The sequence below is a fragment of the Paroedura picta genome, chromosome 12, assembly GCF_049243985.1.
Source record: "Paroedura picta isolate Pp20150507F chromosome 12, Ppicta_v3.0, whole genome shotgun sequence".
NCBI lineage: Eukaryota > Metazoa > Chordata > Lepidosauria > Squamata > Gekkonidae > Paroedura > Paroedura picta.
The window spans coordinates 48,553,062-48,569,605 of NC_135380.1; the positions used below are offsets into that span (position 1 = coordinate 48,553,062).

Genomic DNA, 16,544 nt, shown 5'->3' on the forward strand with positions numbered 1-16,544 from the left:
GATTTTAACATTGGAAAAGTGGGACACCATTGACCAGGGCGGTTCTTGATTAAAAATGTGGTCTATATGGAGCAACACAAAGTTTCATAGAACGCATAGAACGCAAAAATAGTATTGTAATATATATATTTTTAATTTCAACATAAGTACAATTTGCCAGGTACCTCCAGAAATCCATCCAAAAGTGGGACAATCTGGTCACCTTAGTTAATGAATTAGCTGTTTTATATTCCTTTTTTAAAATATCACAAGAGAAGAATTGTTTTGAGATCTAGTTTAGAGTTCCTGCCTCCTTACTTTCTGCCTTTCACCCTCACAGGGTATAACACTTCCCATTTTCTTTCCTCACCCTCTCTCTGATGTGAATACATCCTTGTACATCTTACGTTAGAAGAGTGCTTTTATTCTATTTAAAAAGAACACAGCCATTTTGATAAGATTCACACCTTTGTATTTGTTATTCTGGCCTGAGGAAGGGTTTTAACTGCTTCAGCTCAGATGCTGCCAAGATGGTTTGTAGTTGAAAATAAAATATGTTATGAGTAGGCTGATGTTTTGTGTCCTATTCCACTTTGACACATTCCATGATAGGTCATTTGCTGAGTTCTTTTGAAGAGTTTCCAGACATAACATATAGAAAACATCTGTGTGGTCTTCCTCCAACACCTTTGTCAGACACTATTCTGTGGACAAAATTCAAGGCATGAGTTTTCAGCAGAGGGAGCTGTGCTTCATTCACTATTTTAGTGAGAGCTCTACCCTTCACTTGGTGAGTAATCTCCCAATGTGAGACTGCACAGAAGCCATGATAATGAAAACAGAGTTGCACTCACCTGTAACTGATGTTCATCAAGTGTTTTCTGTGCAGGCACACATTCCCTCCCTCCTATCCTACTGTGAGCTTTCTTTGTTCATCCAGCATTATCTTGAGTTTGCAGCTGCAAAGAAGGAACTGAGGGGGACTCAGAAAATGTAATGCTTGGGTGGGAAATGGTGCAAGTGTTCCAAGGAGAGAGAGCCCTCCCTCCTTTTTCATTTTAGATAGAAATGTCTCTAGTTTGTTTTGCATGTTCACAGTTCCAGTGTGTCTATGCAAAAAACTGTCTATGAATATCAGTTACAGGTAAGTGCAACCCTGTTTTGTTAGTAGACATCTTATAAATTTTGTGATCCTATTGGAAGCCAAGGAAAAATTTAATGTTCATGGAGAAGCATCCTAAAGTCTTACACGGTCCTTTAAAGAGTAATGCATTTCTTGTGACAGAAGTTCACTTTGTCAAGAGTGTGAAAGCCACAATAAATGTTAGCTGCTGAGGTGTCATAAGACTCTTAGGCTTGGACACAAACGGACATTTCTGTGAGCACAAGGACTTTTGTCCCTGGAATGTGACTTTTCACACACACATACACACATACACACACACACAGAGCTTGAAATGCTTTCTAAAATTCTGTTCATTGTAGAGAGGGAGGGTATCCCCATGACCAGATTTCAAAGGGGAAGAGGTAGATGGGGAAATCATCCTCTGCAAAAAGAAAACGTTGCATCTGTGGAAGCTTGAGTCTGAATCCAACACTTAGCTCTCTGCAGCCAAAACAAATACAGTTACTCTTCTGTGATTCATTTTGAAAGAGGACATAAATTCCTTAATTAAGCAAAAACTACTCCTTTGGCAATGCCCACCATGTCTGATTCCTGTATGTCAGCTCTTGCCATCCACAACATTAATATAGGCTCTGGCATTGTTTCTCCTTTGAGCCTAGAGCTGTTGACTCTCAAAGTATTGTCAAAGGAGAGGGGCTATGACATGGCCTTTAATCTGGGGAAGGTAGTGTCTGAGGTTCATAATTGGGGACATCTATACTGTCCTGCACTATGTAGGCCAGATTGAGCCACTGGTTGCTTATCCTTACTCTAAACCTTGTAGGCAGCCAAAGAAAGGAGGCAAGCAAGCTTCGGCGACCTATGATTCAGACGAGGAAGAGGAGGGCCTGCCCATGACCTATGACGAGAAACGACAGCTCAGTTTGGACATCAACCGCTTGCCCGGGGAGAAGCTGGGCCGGGTGGTGCACATAATCCAGTCACGGGAACCCTCACTCAGGGACTCCAATCCTGACGAGATCGAAATAGACTTTGAAACCTTGAAGCCCACAACATTACGAGAACTGGAGAGATACGTCAAGTCTTGTTTACAGAAAAAGCAAAGGAAACCATTTGGTAAGTGGGAGTGGGCACTGGCGCCAGGCAAAGTGGACCAGGCTTTTTAACACGAGGAGCCCCCTTGAACCTTCCCCACCTTCAACAAAACCAGAGAAATTGTGACATTTCTTCACTTTTCAATATTTTGCTCTTAGCATCTGGTGACTGAAGTGATCCAAAATGCAACTGTTATCTTTTGCATTTCAAAAGCTTGTTCAAAATTGATACACAAACAAAATAAACTCCACATCACTTTTAGCCAGCTGTTTTGCCTACTAGCAAAAATATTAGATATGTAAATGTTTTTTGTTTAATGAGATCAACATTAGGATCAAAACTGCGACTTGCCGCCTCATACTCCCCCACAGAGGATTCTCTGGCAGCTTCTTGCACCTCCACAGAAGCCCTCTTGGGGACTGGAGGGTGGGAGGCTCTGGGTGGCAGCCGGAGTAGCCTGAGAGTTGCTGCACAAGAGGGGAAAAGAGCTGAGATTTTATACCCTCCTTTTCACTCCCCAAAAGAGTCCCAAAGAGGCTGACAAACACCTTTCCCTTCCTCTCCCCACAATAGACACTCTGTGAGATGTGGGGCCAATAGAGCTCTAAAAGAACTGCTCTCCATGGAGTGCAGAAAGGCTTAGGATGCCAGCTGCTTCCAAAGGGGCCTTAAGTAGGCAACATAGCTTCACCTCAGCAAGCGACTGCTGGTCTAGAGTGTGTGGAGAAGAGCTGTTTTTTTGTACTCTGCTTTTTACTACCCAAAGGAATCCCAAAGCAACTTATAATCGTCTTCCCTTCCTCTCCCCACCACAGATGCCCTGTGAGGTAGAAGGGACTTGAGAGAGTTCTGAGAGAACTGTGAATGGCCCAAGGTTATCCAGCTGACTGCATGTGGAGGAGGAGTAGGTGAATCTGCTCCGGTTCTCCAGATCAGAGGCTGCCACTTATCTACTACATAAAGCTGGTTCTTAAGTAGGTCTTTGCCCTTCGGGGGGCTCTGGGGAACTAGCTGTCCTCCCCAGCAATGGAGCCAAGAAAGAGGGCCCGCCACATAGAATCATAAAATAATAAATTTGGAAAGGACCTCATGGGTCATCTAGTCCAACCCCCTGCACTATGCAGGAAACTCACATCCCTCTCGCTCACCCACTGTCACCTGCCACCCCCTTGAACCTTCACAGAATCAGCCTCTCCATCAGATGGCTATCTAGCCTCTGTTTAAAAATTTCCCAAGATGGAGAACCCACCACCTCCCGAGGAAGCCTGTTCCACTGAGAAACCGCTCTGACTGTCAGGAATTTCTTCCGGAGGTTTAGATGGAATTTCTTTTGAATTAATTTTATCCCATTCGTTCTGATCTGTCCCTCTGGGGCAAGAGAGAACAATTCTGCTCCATCCTCTACATGGCACCCATATGGACAACTCACAGAAACATGAAGTACTGTCTCCAGAGACAGCAACAGAAAGGAGGGGCTGTGGCTGAGTAAGAGAGCCTCTGCTTTATATGCAGAAGTTCCCAGCTTCAGTCCCTGGCACCTCCATTTCAAGGGATCAGAATCATAGGGAGCCATTGCTAATCTGAGTAGACAGTACTACCTTGATGGACTGATTCAGTATAAGGCAGTTTCAACATGGTTCAAGATGAAAGACCCACCACCCACCTTGTCCAGTTACCTCAGGTTGTCCTTGCCCCCATGTTGATCTGGGCCACAAGACTCTACCAAACTGTGGCCTTGCCATTTGGGCAGCACAGAGTGTGGTGTAAAGTAGTATCTGAACAGAAGCTAAACCACCTGGACAGCATCCAGTGTGCTCACTAAGGTCGGGTGTTTTGGTGTCCAAAGCGGCCGTTCCTGCCCGAAGCAGCCAGCGCTGCAGCATGGGGGGGGGGGAGGCACGGGCGCTGGTGTGCCGGTTGGCACGTTGGTTGGCACAGATGTGCAGGGGCAGAGCTCTGCTTCGGGCGGGAACAGCCGCTTCAGATGCCGAAGCGCCCAACCTAGTGCTCACCTCCACACAAATGTAGAATTTATTTATGCTGTTTTTAGTCTGCCTTTCTTAGATGGATTCAAGGTGGATATTCAGTAATTAATGCATTAGGATATTTGAAGACTGGAATCACCAGAAAGGAGCATAGCATAAGTATTAATATGACACATTAAGTGATACAGGAATCACATGATAGGGTCATACTGACAGTATGCAGTATACAACAGGGAAGAACACAAGTCCTGATTTTTTATCCAGGTAAATTCCCAGCATACTGGAATAACCCTGACTCTTTCAGCAAGTTGGAAGATCCACATTTCCTTAAATCTGTTGTTGCACGTAGCCATCAGTTTCACCAGTCTGGTTTTTGATCCTTTCCTGCTTCATCTGCTTCTGATCACCTGCATGAGGAAGGAATGTCTTGGCAATCCAATAGCTTCTTTTGACTGTGTTTAATAGAAGAAGAAGAGTTCGTTCTGATGTGCCGCTTTTCTCTACCAGAAGGAGTCTCAAAGTGGCTTGCAATCATCTTCCCTTTCCTCCCCCACAACAGACACCCTGTGAGGTGGGTGAGGCTGAGAGAGCCCTGATATCACTGCTCGGTCAAAACAGCTTTATCAGCGCTGTGGCGAGCCCAAGGCCACCCAGTTGGTTGTACATCGGGGAGCGCAGAACTCAGCTCGCCAGATTAGAAGTCCGCACTCCTAACCACTACACCAAACTGGCACTGCATTTTACAGGGGAGGGGAAAAAACATGTTCTGTGATTTGAGTGCTAACTATTGACCACCTTCAGTAGCTGGTAAGTAAAGCCTAAAATTCCGGTTAGAAAGGTGGTTCTAAAGCAGTTTCCAAATGTGGATTGCAAGTTAGTTTAGACAGCTGCTGAAAGTTGGCTTTTTCAAAAAAAAATTAAAGCAGGACTGTCATTTAATTAATCTTACACGATCAGATGAGGATTGATTAAATTGGCATATGTTTTCATGGGAATAAAATAGTAGTTCAGTGGGGGAAATGCCTGAGAGAAATGGTGCTTGCCACCTGAATGTTTAGAAGTATTTAAAATCCTTACTTTTTAAAATCATGAATAAGCTGAATATCATGGCAAATCACTCAGTTTTGTATGGCAAACAATGAGTGACCCCTTAGGTGTAATGTCTGTCATGGCACCTCTGGGCAATGTTCTGAGGCAATCTGTTTTGTGCTGCCTCCTTCCCTTCTTTAGCGCTTTCTGCTGGCTTTTGCTGCCACCAAAAGCTCTTGCCTAGGAATTCTTAGTGGGATCAAAGGTTTGATTATATTTGGTAGAATGACAGAACAGTCAGTTTTGACATTCATTCTCTGCTCTGATGCACTCTTCCTTCCTCCTCTCTCTCACAGAACCCCTCAGAGCAAACCAGGGGTCCAGCTACCATCCCATCCGCCCATCCAGCTGCCCGCTTTCTTACTTACATTTTAACCCTCCCCCAAACTCCACATTTTAACACACTCACACACAGAACTCCACATTAAGACACAGAAATAAAGCACAAATTATTTACATAGCAAAACATCACAACCTGATTTTTTAAAATTGTTTTTAGCAGGACTGTCACTTAGGTGATCAGATGAATATTGATTAAACCGGCATATACTTGCATGTGAATTAAAATAGTAGTTCAGGGGGGAAGATTACTTCCTTTGCCTTTAGAGAATGCATGCAAAACATAGCTGTTGCTATCATAGGAGAGGCCATACACCCACAATAACACAATTACCCTTACCTGTGTAAAAACAAATGTAACAAATCTTGGTAAATGTAACTATGTTTTAAGATTAAGCCCCTCACAAAAGACTCTATCATGTTTACAAAATGAATCATCTCAGTTACAAAAAACTTTCCGGCACTGCAGACAATCCCAGTAAACTGTAACCATTTCTTGACAAAAATATATAAATTGCACAATGTCCAAACACAAGAGTACATTTAGGCTTATGCAGTTTATATATTTTTTCCAAGAAGTTGTTAGAATAACAATTTGTACCAGAGGGTTGAATAACATGTCTTGTAAACAGCTCATTTTTGTTCAAATATGCTTACATTTACTGAGGATAGTAACAATCTGTTTTTTACATAATTAAGGGGAAATAATAATTCAGGAAAAAAAATTTCACAGTCAGAGTAGTTCAGCAGTGGAATAGACTGCCTAAGGAGGTGGTGAGCTCCCCCTCACTGGCAGTCTTCAAGCAAAGGTTGGATACACACTTTTCTTGGATGCTTTAGGATGCTTTGGGCTGATCCTGCGTAGAGCAGGGGGTTGGACTAGATGGCCTGTATGGCCCCTTCCAATTCTAGGATTCTATGATTCTAAGGGCAATGGGGGGGGGGCTCTGCTACTCGGTGCTTTTTGTGTTCTCTTACAGAAGTGTCTCGCCTCATTTTTGCTGTCACAACAGAGGCATTCTCTCCTGCCTGGGAGAGGTGGTGCTTGCATTTTTAGAAGTTTATTTAAAATAATTATGTTTTAAAACTTATGATTGGACCCTAGCTAAGTGGTCAGTCACTTAATGTGGTATTTCCCACATTGAGAGACAATCTTAATTACCCAGTGCACAAGTTCTAAAAAGGGCCAGCTGATCTGCAGTGTTCTTATAGCATTTTAGATAATTTTTAGTTTTGTATGCACAATGGATTTGTATGTGTTTTTTTTAGATTGTTTTGTGTATTTGCTTCAGACCTGCTGGCCCTTTCATATTGGAGAATTGTGTGGTTATTTTCCCTTCCAGCCTTTAAAAATGTCTCTTTTGGGGGGATTAGTTACAGCTGTCCATTGCCCTTTTGAGAACCAATTGGATGTTGCTTGCCCGAGCGCTGCCATCAGTTCAAGGAGGTCACATGGCCCAGGCCCACCTTCACTCCAACACTGCAACATAGTAAAACATTTTGCTTTTTCTCCACCAAGGGCCACTGTCTTTGAATGCACTGTGTTAGAGAAATTATATTTAACAGATAGCAGACTGAGGTGACAAAAGTATCACTACATCCTTTTTTTTACTGTTCTTGTAAGGTAGAAAACTAGGTTGTAAGGCAGAATGGTGTTGGTCCATTCCTGTCCCCATTTTCTAATTGCAGGTATCTGTGCTAGTTTCCTACATACAGCCCATGGGAGCCTCCACTTTCGTGGCTTCCTGTGTGCAAGATGTAGTGACGTCACCTCTGGACTCTTGTTGCTGCTCCACATTGGCTCTCCGTTCTCTGAGCAGGGCTGTCCTGCCCTGGCTAGCAGTTACCTGCCAGCAATTGCAGGAGGGTTTTGTTTTTGTGCCTGTACAATGATGGCCTTGATTCTTCTCTCTCCCTTCAACCAGTCTCAGCAGTTATGTGTTCCTCCTCCACAGCCGCAAGTGGAAAAAAGCAAGCAGCAAAATCCAAGGAAGAGCTTGCTCAGGAGAAGAAAAAGGAGCTGGAGAAACGCTTGCAGGATGTGAGCGGGCAGCTGAACAACAACAAGAAGCCTGCCAAAAAAGGTATCCATTACCACAGCTCCCTTTATTATTATTGGCCAGTCCCTCCTCCCTCCCCCTGGATTGAAATTATCTGTGAGGGAAAATGAGCTGAACTCCACTCATTCCCAGGGAGGTTGGAATTCAGATTTGCTCCTCATGCACTTACATGGAACTGAAGCATGGCACTTGCTGCTTACCTGCGCTGCTCAGCGCCAGGAAAACTACGAAAGGATCTGGGATGGCCCTTTCCACAGACAAATTCACCTGGGCTGATCCTTCTTCTCCCTGTCTGAGACACAGTTGCAGCAGCTAATGTCCACCCCACTGCCATTCAGGTGGGCAGGGGGCAAGAATTTGGGGAGAGGACCGGCTGCAATATCCGTCTTACGCAAGAGTCAGTGTAGGCCCAGAAGGCATCCTGCACTATGAAATTCCAGTGTCTGGTCTCCACACCCCATCCCTCCTCTGCTCTGATACTGTGACCAGAGTTTGAGTCCAGGGGCCCCTTTAGGACCAAGTTTTATTCAAGGCATAAGCTTTCATTTGCATGCACATTTCTTTAGATACCTGAACATGAAAGCTTATTTCTTGAATTAAATTTGGTTGGTCTTAAAGGTGCCACTGAACTCACATCAGGCCAACGCAGCAAACCAACTTAATCTATTCAGATATGTGAAAAAGAGATGGAAGAAGCAGGTTTTTAAAGAATCATTATAACTAAGACTGACCTGATGACAGGGAGTCATGTGTTTTCGGCACAAAAGCAGTCACTGTCAGCTTGGGGAGAGGAATAGAACTAGTACTATTTGACACAGTCTCAAATAGTAGAAGAATTTTATCTATTTATTTTAGTTTTATATACCGCCCTTCCATATGGCTCTGGGCGGTTTACATATACCATCATATAACATGAACACATCTCTTCAGGGAGCTCATTCCACCAGGTGGGGCCCAGGACCAAGAAGGCTCTGGCCCTTGTTGAGACATGCTTCTCTGGGGCCAGGGATCCACAGCCAGTTGGAGGTGGCAGAGCATAAGGCTCTTTTGGGGGTATAGACAGGGAGGTGGCCTCTCAGATACACTGGGCCCAGACCACCTATGGCCTTAAAGGTGATTACCAAAACCTTAAGCTTAATCTAGAATTCAACTGGGAGCCAGCTGAGTTGTTGTATAGGCCGGATGTGGGAACTCCATGATGTATTAGTGAGAATCCTGGCCACAGCATTCTGCACCAGCTGTAGTTCCCAGATCAAGGATAAGGGTAGGCTTGCGTAGAGTGATTTGCAGAAGTCCAGTCTAGAGGTGACCATCACTGTGACTAGGTGTTCCGGGGCCAAGTAGGGAGCTAGTAGCTTGGCTTGGCGGAGGTGGTGAAATGCCAGCTGGGATACCTTTGTGACCTGGGCTTCCATTGTAAGAGAAGCATCCAGGATCATGCCCAGGTTCCTGGCAGAGTGAGCCGTTGTAAGCTATATCCAGGGTGGGCAGGCACACTTCCTCCCATGGTCCCTTCCTGCCCAGCCACAGGACCTCTGTCTTTGCAGACGACTCTGTTTAAGCCATTTTGTCACTGCTTTCAAGCAGCAGGCTAATGCTTCTGGGGGAGACTCAGGGCGGCCATCCATCAGGAGGAAGAGCTGGATGTCATCTGCGTATGGGTGGCAACCCAGCCCAAACCTCCTCACCAGCTGAACAAGAAGACGCATGAAGCTATTAAATAGGATAGGAGAGAGGTCTGCTCCTTGTGAGACTCCATATATGAGCTGGTGCCGGCTAGACAGAATCAGAATCATAGATTTGGAAGGGACCTTCAGGATCTTGTCCAGTGGTCCCCAACCTTTTTATCACCTGGGACCGGTCAACGCTTGACAATTTTACTGAGGCCTGGGGGGGGGGGTAGTCTTTTGCTGAGGGACGTCGCCGCCTGAGCCCCTGCTCCACTTGCTTTCCCGCTGGCGCCATTTCTGCCAGATGACTGTCTAGCCTCTGCTTTAAAACTTCCAAAGTAGGGGAACCCACCACCTCCTGCGGAAGCCTGTTCCAGTGAAAAATTGCTCTAACTGTCAGGAACTTCTTCTTTAGAATCATAGAATCATAGAGTTCGAAGGGGCCATACAGGCCATCTAGTCCAACCCCCTGCTCAACGCAGGATTAGCCCTAAGCATCCTAAAGCATCCAAGAAAAGTGTGTATACAACCTTTGCTTGAAGACTGCCAGTGAGGGGGAGCTCACCACCTCCTTAGGCAGCCTATTCCACTGCTGAACTACTCTGACTGTGAAAAATTTTTTCCTGATATCTAGCCTATATCGTTGTACTTGAAGTTTAAACCCATTACTGCTTGTCCTCTCCTCTGCAGCTAACGGAAACAGCATCCTCCCCTCCTCCAAGTGACAACCATTCAAATACTTAAAGAGGGCTATCATGTCCCCTCTCAACCTTCTTTTCTCCAGGCTGAACATTCCCAAGTCCCTCAACCTATCTTCATAGGGCTTGGTCCCTTGGCCCCAGATAATCTTCATCGCTCTCCTCTGTACCCTTTCAATTTTATCTACGTCCTTCTTGAAGTGAGGCCTCCAGAACTGCACACAGTACTCCAGGTGTGGTCTGACCAGTGCCGTATACAATGGGACTATGACATCTTGTGATTTTGATGTGATGCCTCTGTTGATACAGCCCAAAATGGCATTTGCCTTTTTTACCGCTGCATCACACTGCCTGCTTATGTTTAGTTTACAATCCACAAGTACCCCAAGGTCTTGTTCACACACAGTGTTACCTAGAAGCGTATCCCCCATCCAGTAGGCATGCTTTTCATTTTTCTGACCCAGCTGCAGAACTTTACACTTATCTTTATAAATTGCATCTTGTTCTCATTTACCCATTTTTCCATTGTGTTCAGATCTCGTTGAACTCTGTCTCTATCTTCCGGAGTATTTGCCAGTCCTCCCAATTTGGTGTCATCTGCAAACTTGATGAGTAGTCCCTCAACCCCCTCTAGATCATTAATAAATATGTTAAAAAGTACCGGGCCGAGCACCGAGCCCTGAGGTACGCCGCTACTCACCTCTCTCCAGTCTGATGAAACACCATTGACAACAACTCTTTGAGTGTGGTTCTCTAACCAATTCCCTATCCACCTAACTATCTGAAAATCCAGATTGCAGTCCTTCAACTTATCTATCAGAACATCATGGGGAACCTTGTCAAAAGCTTTACTAAAATCCAAGTAAATGACATCAACCGAATTTCCCTGATCCAGCAAACCTGTTACTTGGTCAAAAAAGGAAACTAGGTTGGTCTGGCAGGACCTGTTAGAGACAAATCCATGCTGACTTCCTTGGATCACCAAATTGTCCTCCAGATGTTTGCAGATCGCTCCCTTTAATATCTGCTCCATTATCTTCCCCACAACAGAGGTCAGACTCACTGGTCTATAGTTTCCCGGGTCATCCTTCCTCCCTTTTTTGAAGATCGGAATAATGTTTGCTCTCTTCCAGTCCTCCTTAAAGAGGTTCCGAAGATGATGGACAAGGGCTGTGCAAGTTCTCTGGAAAGTTCATTTGAGTACTCTCGGGTGCATTTCATCCGGACCAGGGGATTTGAACTCATCCAGTGCAGCTAAATGCCTCTCAACAACCTCTCTATCCATGTTAACCTGCCACCCAGACACTATCCTTTGGCTACTGCCATCTCTAGATGTGCCTAAACACTTTGACCTGTGGGAAAAAACAGATGTAAAATAGGCACTAAGCCTTTCTGCTTTCTCTGCATCTTCCGTTAAAGTTTGTCCTTCCGCACCCAACAGTGGGCCTATTGCCTCCTTTACTTTACGTTTGCTCCTCACATAACTGAAAAATATTTTCTTGTTACAATGGGCTTCCCTGGCCAATCTTAGCTCACTCTCAGCTTTGGCCTTTCTGATGATTGATCTACAGTGCCTAGTAACCTGTAGGTACACTTCTTTAGAGCTCTGTCCTTCCATCCTTTTCCTGAACATTTTCCTTTTCTTTCTTAGTTCCTCTTGAAGTTCTCTGTTCATCCAAATAGGCTTCTTAGAGCTCCTGCAGTGTTTTCGTCTTTCTGGGATAGTCATTGATTGAGCATGCAATAGCTCTTGTTTGAGTAGCGCCCACCCTTCACATGCTCCCTTCCCTTCCAGCATTCTCGTCCATGGTATGATACTCATCATGTCTCTGAGTGTATTAAAGTTTGCCCTACGAAAATCCAACATCCGCGTCTGCCTACAAGCTTCCTTGGCTCCCCATCTCAAAAGGAATTATATGAGGACATGGTCACTTCCCCCTAGGGTCCCCACCTCCTTCACTTCATCCACCAACTCTTGCCTGTTGGTCAGTATTAAGTCCAGGATGGCTGAACCTCTTGTGGGTTCATCTACCATACTTAGTTAATGAAGCAGAAGTAGATGTTTTTCTGGAACTCCCTAACTTTCTCCATGATCCAGCGTATGTTGGCAATTTGATCTCTAGTTCCTCTGCCCCTTCAAAATCCTGCCTGTACTTCTGGAAGTTCTCGGTCCACATATTGCTGGAGCCTAGGTTGTAGGATTTTGAGTATAACTTTGCTAGCATGAGAAATGAGTGCAATGGTGCAATAGTTTGAACTTTCTTTGGCATTGCCCTTCTTTGGAATTGGAATGTAAACTAACCTTTTCCAATCCTGTGGCCATTGTTGAGTTTTCCAAATTTTCTGGCATATTGAGTGTAGCACTTTTACTGCATCGTCTTTTAAGATTTTGAATAGTTCAACTGGAATGCTGTCACCACCACTAGCTTTATTGTTGCTCAGACTTCCTAATACCCATTTGACTTCACATTCCAGGATGTCTGGCTCCAGGTCAGTAACTACCCCGTCGTAGTTATCAGGGATGTTAAGCTAGCTCTTGTATAGTTCCTCTGTACCTTTTTAAAATCTCTTCTGCTTCTGTGAGGTCCCTACCATTTTGGTCCTTTATCATACCCATCTCTGCATGAAACGTTCTCTTCATATCTCCAATTTTCTTGAAAATATCTCTGGTCCTCCCCATTCTATTGTTTTCTTCTATTTGTTTGCATTGTTCATTTAAGAAGGCATTCTTACATCTGCTAGCCTTTCTTGGGAATTCTGCATTCTATTGGGTGTATCTTTCTCTTTCTCCCTTGCCTTTCACTTCCGTTCTCTCCTTAGTTATTTGTAAAGTTTCCTCAGACAGCCATTTTGATTTCTTGCATTTCTTTTTCTTTCGGATGGTTTTAGTTGCTACCTCTTGTACAATGATGCGAACCTCCGTCCATAGTTCTTCAGGCACTCTATCAGATCTAATTCCTTAAATCTATTTGTCACCTCTACTGTATATTCGTTAGGGATATGATTTAGTTCATACCTGAGTGGCCTAGTGCTTTTCCCTACTTTCTTCAATTTAAGCCTAAATTTTGCAAAAAGAAGCTGATGAACTGAACCACAATCAGTTCCTGGTCTTGTTTTTACTGACTGTATAGCAGTGGTCCCCAACCTGCGGGCTGCGGCCTGGTGCCGGGCCGCGAAGGCCATGGCGCCGGGCTGCGGCTCCCTCTCCCCTCCCCCCCCCGCAGTAAAAAACTTCCCAGGCCGCAAGCTTGCGGCCCGGGAAGCTTCTTACTGCGGGAGGGCGGGTAGAGGGAATCAGGGCCGGGCTGTGCGGCTGTGCGGGCGCAGCCGTGCGGGCGCGGCCCGCGGGCGCGGACCGATGCGCGGGCATGGCCCCATAGAAAATTCTATGGACAATTTTCCAGGCACTACTCTTCAGGTCTTCAAGGAAAAAGGGTTTTCCTTCTCCCCCCCCCCCCCATACATACATATGTCCCTACAGTGTGACTCAGCTGCCAAATCAAATCAAATCATTTATTTACGGTCATTTAGACAAAACTTTTAGATGCACTACTATACAATAGCAGTTTGTAAAAGGGAAGGTAATCCATTAAAAGGTTAAAAATGCATCAACAATAAAACTTAAAACTTCTCCACCATAAAAGCCAACATTTAGAAGCATTAACTGCTGCTGACTATTTTACGATAAAATCCAGCTACCAAATTCTGTCACTTTTAGAGAAGCTTGCCCAACTGCATTGGCTCCAGAATGGAGACCAGATTAGATTTAAAGTTCTATTATTCGCCTTCAAATCCCTAAACAGTCTGGGACCAGCTTATCTGTGGGGTCTCATCTTCCATTCCAGCCCCCGAAGAGCAACACGGTCTATGGATCAAAATTTGCTCAGGCTCCCTGGCCACAAATAAGTGAAATTGGCCTCGACCACATCTGTGATCTTTTCAGCCCTGGCCCAGTGGAATGCACTGCCAACCAAGAAATGGACCAGTTCTGTAGGGCCTGCAAGGCAGACCTATTCCACCAGACCTATGGTTGAGACCAGGAACACAACTCTATAACACCTAATTGGCTGGCCTCCCTTGAAGAGAAGCTATCAGAACAAGGCAAAATACACTGCCCAAACAAGAATACTTTCCTTAACATTTATTTAATTAGTTGGCAGATTGATTAGACTTTGAATTGTTTTATGTGATTTTAAAATTATTGTATTTCATACACTGATGGTACCTGCCATGAGCCTCATGGGCAGGGAGGGACAGAAATATTTATTTGTTTGTTTGTTTGTTTGTTTTAGAAAAATCTGGCTCTGCCCCCTCAGGAGGCCCTTCCCGCCTCAGCAGCAGCAGCTCCTCAGAATCCGGGAGCAGCAGCTCCAGCGGTTCCAGTTCAGACAGTAGCGACTCCGAGTAAGCTGCGGACACTTTTAACATGCCTGGACAGCAAATGGACTCCTCGCGCATCACCCTCCCCCCCCCCCCCCCGTCTGGTCACTTTGCAACGTTCCCTTCTGTTCTCGGGTTTTTTTAATGGTCTGCTTTGTCCCACCACTTTGCTCTTTTTAAGCATTTTTTAAAGAATCCAGTGTTATAAAAAAGATACTTTCAAAAATTAATTTCCCCCACTTTTCTTAGGTCAGAGATCTATGTGTGTGAGAGATTAGACTTTACAATGAGTAATTTGCTTTTCTTAAAGTCTCACAGTTTTAATGGAATGTGAATCTCCTCACCAGTGAGATGCAGCAGCTCCTGCTGAGAGATCATAGAAAACCAGTGTAATATATGGGGGAGGGAGGGGAGTTGTTTTGGTAAGTTCTTTTTGTCCTGGAAAATTCCTTCTTAATACAACCCAAGATTGATTCATTTCTATGATGACATAAGGTGGAGGGGGGAATCTTTTACATGTGGGAGGGAAGGATTCTCTGTAAAATGGTACTGTATCCAGGAAATGTTAGCTTTTGAAGTAGTCGATGTATTTGTTCTTAGCACTAGTACTCCTAGCCTCCAGGGACCTGATGCACCATTCTGGTGCTCATGCAGATTGTGCACAAGAACTGCCTAGTGGATTGGGCCCCCAAGTCTACATTGTGATGAAGATCATCAACCTTTTTTATATATGAGGGAAGAAAAAGAAAGCTTATGTACTGTGGATTGTTAAAAATGTATCTTTTTAGATATTCCTTTTATCCTTTAAAAAATGATATGGACATCCTGAAGGCTCTCAAGATGTTGCTTAGCAGATTAAAAACGGGGCATGGAATCTTGGAAACTCAAAAGCAGGATGACCATTCATATGTACCGTAGGGGTGGGGACCTGCTTATGTTGGGCAGGATTTTGTGTCAAGTCACCTAGACACCTCTGTGGCATGTGCCTGATCACTCAGATCTTGTTTCTCTTTTTGGAGGAGGAAGAATGAGATCTGGCCTCACTGTGAAGCACCTCACTAACACATTGCACGGTGATGGGGTGGTGGCGGCCTGGTTCCACCATTGTGCAAAGGTGTGGGTAATATGTGAACCAGGATTGTATTTCTAGGAATACTGAGGCTCTTCAAAGCTTATTGGGGCTCCTCAAGAAGATTCATGCCAGGAAAGTTTCCCACAAGAAAACTGGCATTTTGGTGTCACGTGACAGTATCTCCCTGGCTAAAGTAGAACCATAATGCTTGAGACTAGTAGCAGTCGAGGTGTTGTGGCACGTACTCCAGTGCATGGCACAGCCTGGTCAGAGGTTGACAAGGGAACAGCAGGGCACCATGGTTGTGATTTGGCAAAACACCAGGGGCCAAAGAAAGCCAGCCACTGACTAAATCTCTGCCCCTTTACCTGTCTGTCCAGCAAGGAAGCTCTTGGGGTAGAAGGCCATCTGTGTCTTGTGCAAGTGCAGATTTCACCTCCAAGTGGTAGTTGTGGTGAGGAGACAGTACAGGAAGGGAAGCAGTGGGGGAGGGAAAATAGCAGTTTTTGTAAGGCACATCAGTTTTTAAGTCGGTTTTTTTCTCCAGCTTGTCTTTTGAGACCTGCACTTCTGCAACTGACCTGCTACAAAATTGATTGTCCCTTGATCTTGTATATAGAAATACTTTATTTATTAACACCAACGGTCACTTAAAAATGTAACCTGCATTTTGAAGGGCAGAAGAAAAAATGTGGTTCCTTTAAAAACAAAAAACCCAACAACCCAAGCTGGGAGCCCTTTTTATTTAAATAGATTTGACTTTTTAACCTCCAGGTGCTATGGATCTTTGTTTCCTGTGGCGGTGCTTATTCCTTGTATGTGGATCCATTTTTTTGGGGGGGGGGAGGGGGTTGTTTTGGGCTTTATTTGATTTCTTTTTGTACAGAATTTGGAGACTTACAGGTATCGATAACTTCCAGATAAAGCATGTTTTATTTGTATATTCTTAGTCCCCTTCCAGGCCGGTCTTTTTCTCTTTCTCTGTATCTTAATTGTTTTAAAGTAGAACAGTTTGGAAAAAAAATAAAGGAACAAAGACCCAGTTTTAGAG

At 44.5% G+C, this 16,544-nt stretch overlaps 1 protein-coding gene across 5 annotated transcripts in view; it reads left to right on the forward strand.

Annotated features, from left to right (window-relative positions):
• BRD3 (bromodomain containing 3) overlaps positions 1–16,535 on the forward strand; it is a 184,685-nt gene extending 168,150 nt beyond the window's left edge. For 4 of the 5 annotated variants that reach the window (XM_077305028.1, XM_077305026.1, XM_077305029.1 and 1 more), the window contains 3 exons: positions 1,929–2,221; positions 7,569–7,697; positions 14,334–16,535. In XM_077305028.1, the coding sequence (XP_077161143.1) occupies positions 1,929–2,221; positions 7,569–7,697; positions 14,334–14,449 (538 nt within the window). In that variant the 3' untranslated portion in view covers positions 14,450–16,535. The remainder of the gene's footprint in view (positions 1–1,928; positions 2,222–7,568; positions 7,698–14,333) is intronic. The other variant, XM_077305031.1, reaches the window with a different exon arrangement.
• The last annotated feature ends 9 nt before the right edge of the window (positions 16,536–16,544 follow it).